Raw genomic sequence first — 12,468 nt, 5'->3', positions numbered from 1 at the left:
GATTGGCCTTGGGCCAGAGCGGGAGCAGGGAGCAGGAGAGGCCAGACTGTCAAAGCTTCTGCTTCAGCATAGCCCCAGCTTGCGAGACTGTTCCCTTGGGTGGGGGGCCCTGGGTCAGGGCCAGAGCAGACAGGCTGTTCCTGGTGAGGTGTCGAGGCTGGAGGGCAGGACCATGGCTGGTATCCGTAAGTGCAAACTGGACTTGCTGCCCGTTTCCATGAGTGAGGCTCTGGCGACTGTGCGGGGAGAGGGCTTGTTTATCTGGGGAGGTCGGCTGAGGAGAAAGGTAGCCCAGGAAGTAACCCAGGTACCCTCCCCCGTGTGTATACTGGGAGCGGTTAGGTATCCCTGGGAGGGCAGAGATTTGTCAGTCGTTCTGTCTTGCTTTCAGAAGCCAGCTGAGAGATGGAATGTGTTCAGCTCCTCGATTAGATTGACATGGTTTCACGCCTTTGGGCCCCGTCTTCTAGAGTCTCCCGTCCATGGGGCAGGTGCTGACAGGTGGGGAGGCTGAGTCCAGCCCACCCACGGCAGCTGCACTCAGTTTAGGCAACAGAGCCATTGTTCTCTTGCCCTTCCTGGTCTCCAGCAGAGTGATCTTCTCTTTCCCTCCCATTTCCCTGTGAGGTAGAAGGCTGCTCTGGAGACGGCAGTCTTCATTGTTAGAGAGGCGCTGGCGGCTCTCCACCCATCATGACCTCACCCGCTCAGCTGTTTAGACCGAGGAAGCAGCCTGTGTTGTTGACAGCCTGAGCGTTCCCACCGCCCTCGTGGTGCCTCGGGCCTGAGCAGTGCTCCCTGCCCCGGCCGTGGGCCTCTGAGGGGCCCTTGTCTCTTCTTGGCAGCCATGAGGTGGCAGGGGCTGCCCCGTTCTCTGGGGAGTGAAGCGGGCCTGGAGAGGCCGCGTGCTTTGCCTGGTGGAACAGAGCCCGTGGCCTCAGGCGTCTCTGCATCTCCCACGCCAGATGCACGTAACTCATGCTCCAGCCCCTTAGCTGGGGACAGGGTGCCCTGTGTCCCGTTGTCTCGGTTACTGAGGGCTGAGCCGCAGCCACACGGAGAGGTCTTGCTTCCTTCCTTCACCGGCTCACGGCGTGTGAGCTTGGTCAGGGGGGCTGGTTGAACAGGATTCACCACCTTTGTATATGAAGGCGAGTGTGTCACACGCACCACGAGCTGGTGGAGTTGAGCGTGTCACACGCACCACGAGCCGGTGGAATTGAGCATGTCACACGCACCACGAGCCGGTGGAGTTGAGCGTGTCACACGCACCACGAGCCGGTGGAGTTGAGCGGGCCCTGCAGTGGCACGAAGCTTCTGGTTCCCGATTCTGAGTCTGGTGGCCCCACCTGTCCCACCACGTTCCATCCGTGGAGCGGAAGAGGGCGTGCTGTCCCCGCCGGCCGCCGGCCCCCGCCCCCCACCCCGTGCAGTGTCCGCCAGTACCATCTGCAGACCTGGTGGCCTTGCGTGCGTGCCCACTAGCGTGGTGGTTCTGTTTCCCTCCACAGAGTTAGGCCAGGGTGGCAAGCACTCCGGGTGTGAGAGCTCCATCCCGCTCGAAAGGGGAAAGTGGCCTCCCAGGGCCCACCAGTGGGTTGCAGAAGCTTCCTGGCCGAGAGAGTGGGGATCCACGCTGGGGAGCCCGGTCCCTCCCTTGACACGAGGTGGTAGCTGTCCCCCGGGTTGTCGCGAGGATCGAACGCGATAATCTCAGCACGCACCTGGTGGTGAGGTTGATGATCACCATTGTTACTGCAGTTCAGACAGGCACGGGAGCGAGAGACAGGGCTCGCTGGAAGAATCTAGTCTAACGAAGGAGACGGGGCAGGAGAGCCTTAAGAGAGCGAACCAGAGCAGCCTAGGAGAGACACCGGGGGCAAATGCCGATTGCACAGTTAGCTGTGCTGAGACTCGTGGGGTGGGGGGCTGTGGGCTGTGAGCTCAGTCAGAGACTCCAAACCGGTGACATGAGTCACGTCACCTCACCCCCCGGGCCTTCAGATACCCTGGTAAAGAGGTGCTGGCTGTCACCTTCCAGGGTCATCAGAACACTGAGATGGTAGAGGGTTTGTGAAGGTGCTGGTCACATGCATATTGGAGTTTTGTGGAGCTGGACTGGAGGTGGGGGCAAGGAGGATGCTGCTGAGCAGGACTTGGGGGGCGGGCTGCTCTGCTTGGAGAGGGGTGGGAGGGGCCGCCCGTTCAGGAAGCTTCCCAGTGGGACGCCGAGCACACCACCCTCGCCCCTCCTGCGGCTCGGGCCTGCGTCTGCCCCGCTCTCAGGGTGTCCCTTTTCTTCCAGAACCCGAGCAACGTCCCGAGAGGAGAAGAACCTCCAGGGCTTTCTGGAGCAGCCCAAGGAGAAGTGGGTGGAGAGTGCCTTCGAAGTGGACGGGCCCCACTATTTCACGGTCCTGGCCCTGCACGTCCTGCCCCCAGAGAAGTGGCGAGCTGTCCGTGTGGAAATCCTGCGGAGGCTGCTGGTGACCTCTCAGGCCCGGGCAGTGTCTCCAGGCGGAGCCACCAGGTCGGTACTCGCTTTGGGAAGCATCTGCTTGGGAGATTGTTGCCTGGGCTCTGAAACCCATTCTGGAGGACTGGCTGAATGTCGGGTGCTGAGAGGAGGCAGCTCGTTAGCCTTTGGTTGACCCTGACCCCTCTCAGACTGTCTCACCGAGAGTCTCGGCCTGATGGCGGGCAGGTGCCGGCTGCCTCTGGGGCAGGTGTTCAGCCTCTAGAAGTGGAGCTGGGCTCACCTCTGGGAAATTCCTCAGGGAGGAAGCCAGCCAGGCACCGCGTGAAGCCTCTCAGGAGAAGAGTTCGGGCCGGCGGGTGGCTGGGACAGGCAGCCCGGTTTTCTGCATCTTGCTATTCCTGGCTTGAACTAGCCAAGCCTCAGGGCCGCGTTCGGGGAGCTTCTTTTCTGACATTGAGAACGCGCCATCTCTCTCCTTGCTCACAGTCCTCTCCCATCTGCCCCGCCCTGCCCACGAGCCTGTCCTCTGTCTCTGCTACTGGACACCTCTCGAAGAAGGGGGGCATTTCAGGAAGGAAGTGGTCTTCATTTTCCTGACCCTGTGCTGTGATTTGGGTCATCAGGGAGGTGTCTTGAGGGAAACAGCTGCAAATGCTAACAGGGATTGTTGGGCCTGCATGGATTGCCGCACACCAAGGGGGCCCCGTGACACGGCGCTCGGCCCGGGGTGGCCCCAGCCATCTGCACACTCAGGCTGCAGAGCAGGGTGTGGGTTGGTGGCTTGCTTCTGCCCCTTGAAGGAAACCTGCTTCGCTTTGGGGAGTATCTAGGCTTCAGGGAGACATTTCCAACAGGGCACAGAGGAAGAGCTTTTAGGCCCCAGTGGCGACACACCGAGTAGAAACAGCCATGGGCCTGAGTTTGCGTACCTGGTGTCTCCACCTCCGTCAGCTCCGATTCATCACATCGCTAGCTGTGGGCACCTCAGGGCCCAGAGGGTACCTTGGAGCTCTGCTGGTGGATCCAGCCTGCCCCGGCCTCTGTCAGAGTCCTGCCCAGCCCCTGCACCCATTCCAGACCAAGCACTTCCCAGGGTTTCCCAAGAGCCCGAAGCATTAATAGTTAGCTCGCTTTGTTGTTGTTCAGGGATCACTCAGGAATCCTAGCCCGTAGCTCGCTCCTAGGAATCAGAAAGTTAGATGTGGGAGGTACTGAGTTGTGGATAAGCAGGCTCGGCCTGCGTCCATAGCGCAGAGTGGCCGTTCACTGGGCACAGGCCCTCGGTGACAGGTGTGAAATCCAAGCCCATAGGAGCTGTGCAGCTTTCACTTAGGAGACTAGAATTCATTACGTCCCGGGCAGTTAAGGAAAAGCCGATTTGGTCACAGCTTAATTAGGAAATCCAGTGTGAGCTGGCTCATGAGTTGCCGTTTTCTCTGTAGCAGTTTAGTCACCTTCACTAATGAGCCTTAAATAATTAAGTCAGGCAGGGCCACCCCGGATCCCTGCCACCGGAGCAGAAGAGCAGCAGAGGCAGGGCGTGGGGGCGTGAGCGGGGTGGCGGGGCCGCGGGACTCCCCCAGGAGGGCTCGAGGGCCCCTGGAGGGCGGGGCAGTGCTGCCCAGTGGCTTCATGCTGAGTCCATTGTGGAAGGAGGCGGCAGAGACACAGAATCTGGGAATTTGCATGAAGCTGCTTTCTCCTGCGGGTTTCACATTCAGGAAAGAGAGTCTTCTGCGAGTGTTTAAGCCTGGGACGCTCCTAGACGTCCGTCAGAGCCTCCCCTGTTGCCGTCTGCCAGCACGCAGGCTGTGGGGAGAGAGCTCTTGCCCTGCCTCCAGGCCCACCCCGCAGCAGGCCTCCCTTTAGACCCGGCGCGTGCAGGCGCTGTGGGAGGGGAGGAGGCGGGCGCGCTGGAGACGCTGAGGGTGGCGGGGGTACAGGTAGCGTGCTTTAGCAAGCAGAGCCGTCTGCCACGGCTCTTTTACTCTGGTTAACAGCTGAAGCGTTTCCTGAGTGTAGGTGTGGCTGGCCGTCCTGTGCCGGTTAGTCCCTGCTCGCGAGGCCCACACGGACGGTGTGCTTTCAGCCTCTTAAATGAGTAACGCCTGTGCTTGCTTTATGAGCCTGGCATTCATAAACACCTGTGCGTATAAACACCTGCATGCACACACATCTTAGTACTAAGTCTGGTCCCTTTGGCTGCAGGCTCTGTTTCTAGGGGTAGAATCCCCATGACAAGGGTCTCTCTAGCCTTTCCAGACAGCACCTGCCCTAGATCTTGGGTCGTAGACACCGAGCCCTGGCACCGGCACCTCACCCCCTGTGCAGAGAGGACTGGCCGTCCTGGGCTTCACGGCGGCTGTGCCCTCTGGAGCCATCCTGAGGCCCAGAGCGTCTGCCGAGGAGGTGGCGACAGTGCTGCCGCAGCAGCCCCGGGCCTTCCCGGCTGGCCTCTAAGCCTGAGCTGAGTCACTGGGTCGGGTGGCAGTGATGCAGCTCGGGCGCCCAGGGGCGTGGCGAGCAGGTCGGGATCACGCCGGGATTTAGGAGGTGTCAGGTGTTTGCAACTCCCTTCCCAGGCATCACTGTTGCTCAAAACCAGCTTTCCACCAGCTTCTGTTTTTCAACACGGCACATGGTTGATAAGTTACTGTGTGTGGCTAGTTGAGGTAAAATTCTCCTGGTGGGAACGTAAGGACTGAAGTGGAGCCTTTGTTTCTTCCCTCACTTGCTAGATCCCGTCAAGTTTGAGAGTGTGTGTGGGGCTGAACCCGGGGAAGCGTGGGCTCTGCCTCGTCTCTTGGGGGCAGTAGCCTGTTGGCCGCCGTGCTGCAGCCCCTCTCCCCCTCTCCCCGACTCGGCAGGGTCACGGCTGAGGTGCCGTGCACGGGGCATCTTGTGAGGTGAATGAGCCACGGGCCCCAGCGCCTCAGGAGCTCTGGCCCCGGCTGCTTTCCTCCGAGAAGGTGGCTGAGGGGACTGGACTGAGGGGGCATGACCCCCAGAGTCCTGCCCTGCTCGCAGAGCGCTCGGCTCTCTCCTTGCGAGTCTCCTCCCGGGTCTGAGACTCGACTCTCTTCCAGGCTGACAGACAAGGCACTGAAGGACTACTCAGCGTATCGCTCTTCCCTTCTCTTTTGGGCCCTCGTCGATCTCATTTACAACATGTTTAAGGTAAGGCAGCCCCTGGGAGCCTGGCTGGGCTTGGCAGGCACGTGGACGTCTGCGTGGCGGCTCTGGCCCTGCATTGGCCTCCGGCTCCACTAGCTCCCCCGAGAAATAGGCTGCGCCCGCCCGACGTGGGGAGGGTTTCCAGTGGCCTAGACCCTGCTCGTGACTGCGTTTGTCTCCACGGCCATTCCATTCCTGTGACCCTGTCTGCTGCTGTTGCAGACCCTCTTCTTCAGACAGGTGCCCCCCCCCCCCCCCCCAGTCACCGTGTAGTGGTTGCTGTCGTCCCTTTCTTGGACCAAGTCCGTTGCCTGGTGTGAGTGTAACTTATCCAGCCCAGCTTATATTAGCTTGGCCAGGAAGTTTGTTCCATGAGATAGTGCGGAAAAGCCCGCATGAACTTTCGGTCACCCTCATAATGGGGTCCCTCCCCTCTGCCTTGAGAGAGAGGGTTTATGTCTGGCTCCTTCCATCCTCTGAGGGAAACAGCTTGGTTAAAGCGTGCTGGCAAGCCCCTCTCCTGGGGACGCGCAGGTGTGGGAGGAGAGAGCGTGTGCCTGTCGCGGCTCATAGGTTCCCAGGACTCCTGCCTCAGGGGGCTGCGAGAGGAGTGGCTGGAAGCGGTGTTGCTCCTGGAAGCAGAATGCGTCCCCCAGGGAGAACGTGGGTGTGGCGGGAGGACGCGCTTCCTCCCTCCTCGCCTGGGGCCCCGCTGACCGCCCGGCCTGTCTCCTGCTGCTGCTTGTAGAAGGTGCCGACCAGCAACACGGAGGGAGGCTGGTCCTGCTCTCTGGCCGAGTACATCCGCCACAACGACATGCCCATCCATGAGGCGGCCGACAAGGCCCTGAAGGCCTTCCAGGAGGAGTTCATGCCGGTGGAGACCTTCTCAGAGTTCCTCGACGCCGCCGGTCAGTGTCAAGGGTTTTCATCTTCACAGACCGTGGGGGGGCTGGCCGTCGCTTTCATCTTCATACGCGGGGAAAACAGGCGAGAAGCAGTCTGTGGGCCACCACCACGAGGTCCGAGAGAGGTGTCTACCTGCCAGGCCACCGGCTAACAAGGTGCAGCCATGACGTGGGGCTCAGTTCAGCCCAGGCACTGTGTTCATCGCACATGCACTTCCCCAGTACGCAGGGCAGCCAGTGTGAGGTGGAGCCGTGGTTATCCCCATTTTACAGGTGGGATAACGGAGGCTTTGATGATTGAACAGGTTCCCAGTGGGAATGCCTGGAAAAATCACTAGAGCCCCTTTGGCTTCCTGACTATTTACAACAGTTCACAGAATTAACATGGAGCCTGCCTGACTCCCTCCTGCCTCTTGGGGATCCAGACATCATGTGTCACAGCTGCCCCCGGGGAGGTATGGGCGATACCAACTCTGATTCCTGAGATCAGTAGTATGGAAGGAGAGCAGAGAGCGTCTGCTCGTAGGCGCAGGGCAGCACCGCGACCTGCCATCCCACGAGATGTCCTCAGACATGTCCTCACCCCGCTGGGAAAACTGAAGTCCAGTGTTGTCTCCGGTGTACAGGTTCTGTGGGCAACAAACCTGCCATCCTAATTGCAAGCATTAAAACTTGTCTGATTTCCTGACGCAGCAGGTGACAGGAGGAGGAGGGGCCTTGGGCTGGTGCTGAGGAAACCCACCTGGAATGAAGGCCCCGCGCCCCCTGAGGCTGTGGGCACGGCCGGCCTTTGTACAGTGGGGCTCCCTGAGCCAGAGCGCAGGGCTGCGCCTGCCTCACTCCTGTGAGCTGGTTCCCTTTCTGCCTGGCATTTATAATGGGAATCTTGTCAAGTGTAAGAGCCGGAAAAACATCTGCCCGCACTGCCCTGTCGCGCGCAGGCCTCCGCCCGCATTCGCCAGGCTGTCTTCCGGGAGGGAAACGCTCGAGCGTTGGAGGGTGCTCTGTGGGAATCCCTCTCTCCGCCCGCATGCAGTTCCGCCCGCCTTCCGGGTCGCCCGTCTGTCGAAGTGGCCCCGGGAGAGCCCTGCTGGGCGCGCCTCTGCGGGTCTGCTGCCCCCCAGTCGTCTCGTCACCAGGGCTTGGCACTGCTCGCCTCCATTTCTTTGTTAACTTCACGCGATGCTCTCAGGAGTCTTTTCAGCCTAGATACTTCACCTTGGCTGCACTTTTGCTCTTCGTCGGGAATCAGCCCTGACCGAGAGCAGGTGGCCTCGTGTCTGTGTCCTTAGGACCCAGCGCCGTGCCTGTTGTCCAGGGGTCTGGGGAGCATCTACGGAATGGCAGCATGAATGGCAGTCTGAGCCAGAGGAGGAGGGGGTGGGCACGGGAAGGAGGGGCTTCGTGTCAGCCCCGGGCAGGAAGAGCAAGGCCCGGTTAGGCGGGGCGGGAGCCTCTGCCCCTTCCACTCCGAGCACAGGCGTTCACAGCCCAGCTTTATTGCTGTGTTCAAACTGGTAGAAAATTTCAGAACATCAGACACACCCTCTTCAAACGCAAGGACAGAAACACCTTCCAAAACCAACAAGAACCGGTGGGAGCCGCTCTCCTCCCATTTGCAGGGCTGCTGGGAGACACTCCTGTCTGAGCGTGGCCAGGCCCGCGGGTTGATAGCCCATGGTGGTCAAATGTGAACCTTGTTTGTGAGGGACAGGCAGGGCTGCAGGGGGCCCGATGCTGTGCCCACGGCGCTTTCCTGAAGTGGCCTTGTCTGACTCCTGGCCCCTCCTCTGGTGGTGGAGGGGACGGACCTCCTGAGCTCTGGCCTCTGCACCAGGCCCTGGACCCAGGCTTGAGTCCCACCCCCAAGGCAGTGGGGTTGGCCTTGCTTGGCCCCCAGTCCCGCTGAGAGATGCTGAAGGCCGCAGACACGCTCTCCTGAGACCCCTCCATCGCGCGCCGCGTCGCAGTGGACTTGCGGGCTCCCTGCAGGGCCCAGGGACCCAGCCTTAGCATCTCCACTCTTGGGAGATCACGAGCTTGGTGCCCCTGACCAGCGAGCGAGAGTTTGCTTGGTGACTGTCTCCCGGTGTCTCTTGGCTCCGGTGAGCAGTCGGTCGGAGCTCTCGTCGAAGGACCGTGTGTTCTCCACAAGGATGCGGCCGCCGTGACGGGCTGGGCTGTGCGTGCCACGGCTAAGCAGCCCCCGCCTGTTTTCCAGGTCTCTTGTCAGAAGTCACGGATGCAGAGAGCTTCCTGAAGGACCTGTTGAACTCAGTGCCCTGAGCCCCATGCGGAGAGCGGTCGACAGAGACGGAAGCTGCCTGCCTGCGCCCTCGGCGTCCCTCCTCCCGCGCCATCCCCTGGGGCGCCGCCTCACTGCTCCCCTCTCCCTCCCTCCTCCTGGAGCGGCTTGGGATCTTAGGCTTCCTGTTGTATCTTGTGTGTGTGGTGCACTAGCTCTGAAGCTCTGTAACCCAAGCTGTCGAAGGACGTGCACATACCCGGGGGCCTGCCTTGTCCTGGCCCCCCTGAGCCCCTGCGTGTGCACATGTTGGGAAATAAACGAGTGGCTCCATCCCTGTTGGAAAGGAGGGTGTTGCCTGTGCTCGAGCCCCTCCTCGGCACCGCTGGCCAGTGCGTCTCCTTGGCTGCGTGGCCTCCGGCGTCGGCAGGGAGCTCCGTGTGCGTCACGTTCGCGGTCTCTTCTTGGCGCCAAATGGAGCCTGTCTGTTCTCAGCCAGCAAGTTGGGGCACCTTGTTTGACGGCTGTGATCGTCCCTGAAATAAATAACTTGGCTTCTTTTTCCATTGTTTGGGCCCGAAGAGCTGAAGCCTGGAGACACGTGATTTTCTAGTCTCCAGCCGAAGGTGGGCTCAGCACAGTCGGGCGCTGGTCTTTCCGTAGCAGAGGGTGTTTGGCATTCGAATTGGCAATCCTTCGGCGACGTCTCTGCAGGGTTGCCATGCTAGGAGAGGCCTGGGGCAGACTTAGGATGATGAGGAGCTGCCCCTTATGAGCGCCTTCTCTGCCAGGCCCGTGTGTGTGCTGTTATTTCTAGTCTCTTTTAGCAGCCCTGCAGGAGGGCGCTGTGAGCCTGCATCACTTGCTCAAGGCCCACGGCTGGTCGCTGCTGGAGTGGAGGCCTGTGCCTCTGAGGCCGTGTCCTGAACCGCTGTGGCAGTTGCCTCCGGGGGCCGGGAGCCCTGCTTCCCCACATCGGTGGGCAGCAGTGCTCTTCTAGAGGCAGCAGGGCCCCGTGAGCTTCTCCCCAGATCGCAGGGCAAGGCCGATGACTGGGCTCGCGGGGAGGGAGAGCTTGCAGTGGCTGCCCCCTTGAGCTTCCTCTGGGCCGCTCTGCCTCCTGCCTCCCTGGTCTCGATGTCCGCTTTGTGTGGCTCCCCGTTCAGGCCAGACCATTTGGGACAGAAGGCACACCTAAGAGTCTTCAGAGGACTCCCAGAGCCCAGGCTGCGGCCCCCACCCAGGCACCCCAGGCAGGTGTGAGTGTCGCCAGGGAGATGAAGGTGGTTTTTTACGAGAGCTGGGCTGGAGGCCCTGGCAGGCTGGCATGAGTGTGTGCTGAGTGCACGAGGGGGCCGGGGGTGGGGACAGCGTTAACTTGGCGTCGGGCACCCACACCTTCACTCACGTCTCAGCTCTGCCCCCGCTGGTGTCCCACACTCCTCCCGAAATGGCAGCGTCGGTCCCTACAGGGTAGGATGGTTACTGGGTTTATGCGAGTTTACTTGCTGCCCTGTCGTAAGGAAGTGCCTGTCCTTATCACTGATGAACTCATTTGCAGTCTGTGGAATCTTGGCTTTAACAGACTCCGAGTCTCAGGTGGGGTCCAGATACTTTTGGCTTTGAAGGTGGATGACAGGCCTTGGTCACTTGGAACACTCACTCCTCACCCAGAGCACAGCGATTTCATTCCCTCTGGCAGGTCCATCATCTGCTCCCTGGTCTGTCCCGAGAGACCTCCCAGGTCCACGCTGCTGTGTGGAGCTGCTCTTATGTAACCTCCTAGCCAGGAGTGAGCGGGAGTGAGCTGGAGTGGCCACATCTGGGCCAGCACGCCCCCGGGGGCACAGGGGAGGGTGTGGGGTGAACAGGCAGGACTGGACCTGTGCGCCGGGCGCCATTGGAGGCCGAGCCGTGCGCGTGGCCACACCTCAGCCCCAGGCTGACCGAGCACCTTCGGGAGCTCAGCCATGGCTTGGTTCCTTGGGCCGGCAGGGCTGGGGTCCCCAGAGCTCTTGATGAGATGTTCACTTCTTTTTCTCTGCCCTTTATTTTTTGATTTCTCGCAAAGGCCTCAGAACTTTGGCCCAGGCCATCAGTTGGCATCAAGCCCGTTGTTTGATGGTCACAGCTTTTCCTGGTTTCTTCCCGGGGTGCTTTCCAGGGGCCGCCTTAGTCACAGATGGCTGGCTGGCACGGAGGCCTTCCTGGTCTGTGACGGGTCCCAGGTGGGGGCCCTGGCGGAGCTTGGGCTAGGGTGGAGACTGGCCGAGTGTGAGACTTCGGCTCCCCCAGCCCACGTCTCCCGAGGGCAGTAAGGACGTGAGGTACCGGAGGAGCTGGCCCCCTCCCGTCCTGAGCCGTTTTCTGGGCTGACTGCGTCGTGGGTCCTTGTCTTTCTCAACAGGAGACCCCAGTGAGGGGTTCAGAGGACCCCAGGCTGGCCCCGCCTGATGATGGCTGCAGCGTTTAAGGCCCTGGAGTCCGCCTTCAGCAATAAAGCCTGAGACGGTGTCAGCCCCTTCTTCTAGAGCGAACGGCTGAGGCCTCGGGGCTCCTCGGGTGGGCTGCATCTTCTCTGGCCCCTGGCCTCCCGAGTTCAGTGCTCTGCTCTGTGGGGGGCCGTATGGGGCTCAGGTGCCCCCCGCCCCCCACGAGGCCCCTCTGTCTGCCCCCACCCTCGGTTCCATTGGCCGGGACGCCAGGACTCTTCCTGTTGGTGTTCCCACGTCAGCCCCACGGTCGGGGTAGGCATTCTGCCTCTCCCCGGTCCCAGGTGAGGAGACGGCCGCAGAGCAAGCGGTCTGCCTGCCGGGAGTCAGGGCAGGTGGGGGTGGGACTCCAAGGCCGTGTCCACCTCGCTTGCCCGTGTGTCCTCCGGTCTGGACTGTCCCCTTGGCGCGGGGCGCCGTGTGGGTTGCCGAGGGCCCAGGGCCACACCGACCGTCGGAGCAGTGGAGCTGAGACCCTCGTAAGCACGGGGGCGGCAGGTCAGCGCAGCTCCACTGCTGACCCGCCGAGTTGTCACGGCGGTCCTGCTGGTCCTGCAGCGAACGCCGGTGGAGCCTGGCCCTGGGCGCGTCCTGCTGCTTTGGCTGGGCAGGCCCCAGGGGACTGGGGGCCAGCCAGAGAGGGAGATTCCCTCTGCCATCTGGCTTTGAGTTGCAGCCCGGCTCTGGCCTCTGCCGTCCCTCTGCCTGCAGCCCTCGGCCTGCCTCCCTGACCCCATGTGGCCTGGCTCCTGCTGCCCCTCCACCCAGCCCTCCACTGTCCTGGCCGCCAAGACAGGTGCTCAGCAGCACGCATGCGGCCGTGCTCGCGCCGTCTGCACTCACGCCAGCCTGGTGCTTCAGAGATCACTGTTTGCTCCGGGTTATTTGTGTCTGCAGCTCTGTGGTCCTTGCCCGGGGCTGCTCCCTTTCCCGCCCGTCCTTGTCTGCCGCCCGATCACAATCTCAGAGCCTGGCGCGGGCTCGTGTGCTGCCAGCTGGCCCCCTTTGTCCCACGCGAGCCTGGAACCTCCAGGCAAGGCATGTGCCGGGCAGGGCTCTTACCCCGGGGCTCAGCATGTGGGCGGCTCTCCCTACCCTCCAGAGCCCAGGGCTGTGCCCAGTGGAGTGGGCCAGGCCGGAGCCCTCCGCCGCTTAGCTGTACCCCTCTGC

General features: G+C 61.7%; 1 protein-coding gene across 1 annotated transcript in view; it reads left to right on the top strand.

Annotated features, from left to right (window-relative positions):
- Positions 1 to 9,188, top strand: part of UBR4 (ubiquitin protein ligase E3 component n-recognin 4) — a 131,434-nt gene extending 122,246 nt beyond the window's left edge. Inside the window, 4 exon segments of the mRNA XM_018054764.1 lie at positions 2,306 to 2,530; positions 5,566 to 5,656; positions 6,402 to 6,564; positions 8,783 to 9,188. Coding sequence (XP_017910253.1) covers positions 2,306 to 2,530; positions 5,566 to 5,656; positions 6,402 to 6,564; positions 8,783 to 8,847 — 544 coding nt within the window. The 3' untranslated portion in view covers positions 8,848 to 9,188.

Source organism: Capra hircus, chromosome 2 (genome assembly GCF_001704415.2).
Source record: "Capra hircus breed San Clemente chromosome 2, ASM170441v1, whole genome shotgun sequence".
Classification (NCBI taxonomy): domain Eukaryota; kingdom Metazoa; phylum Chordata; class Mammalia; order Artiodactyla; family Bovidae; genus Capra; species Capra hircus.
Note: the sequence above shows the minus strand (reverse complement) of the source record. Positions and strands in the feature narration are given on the sequence as shown.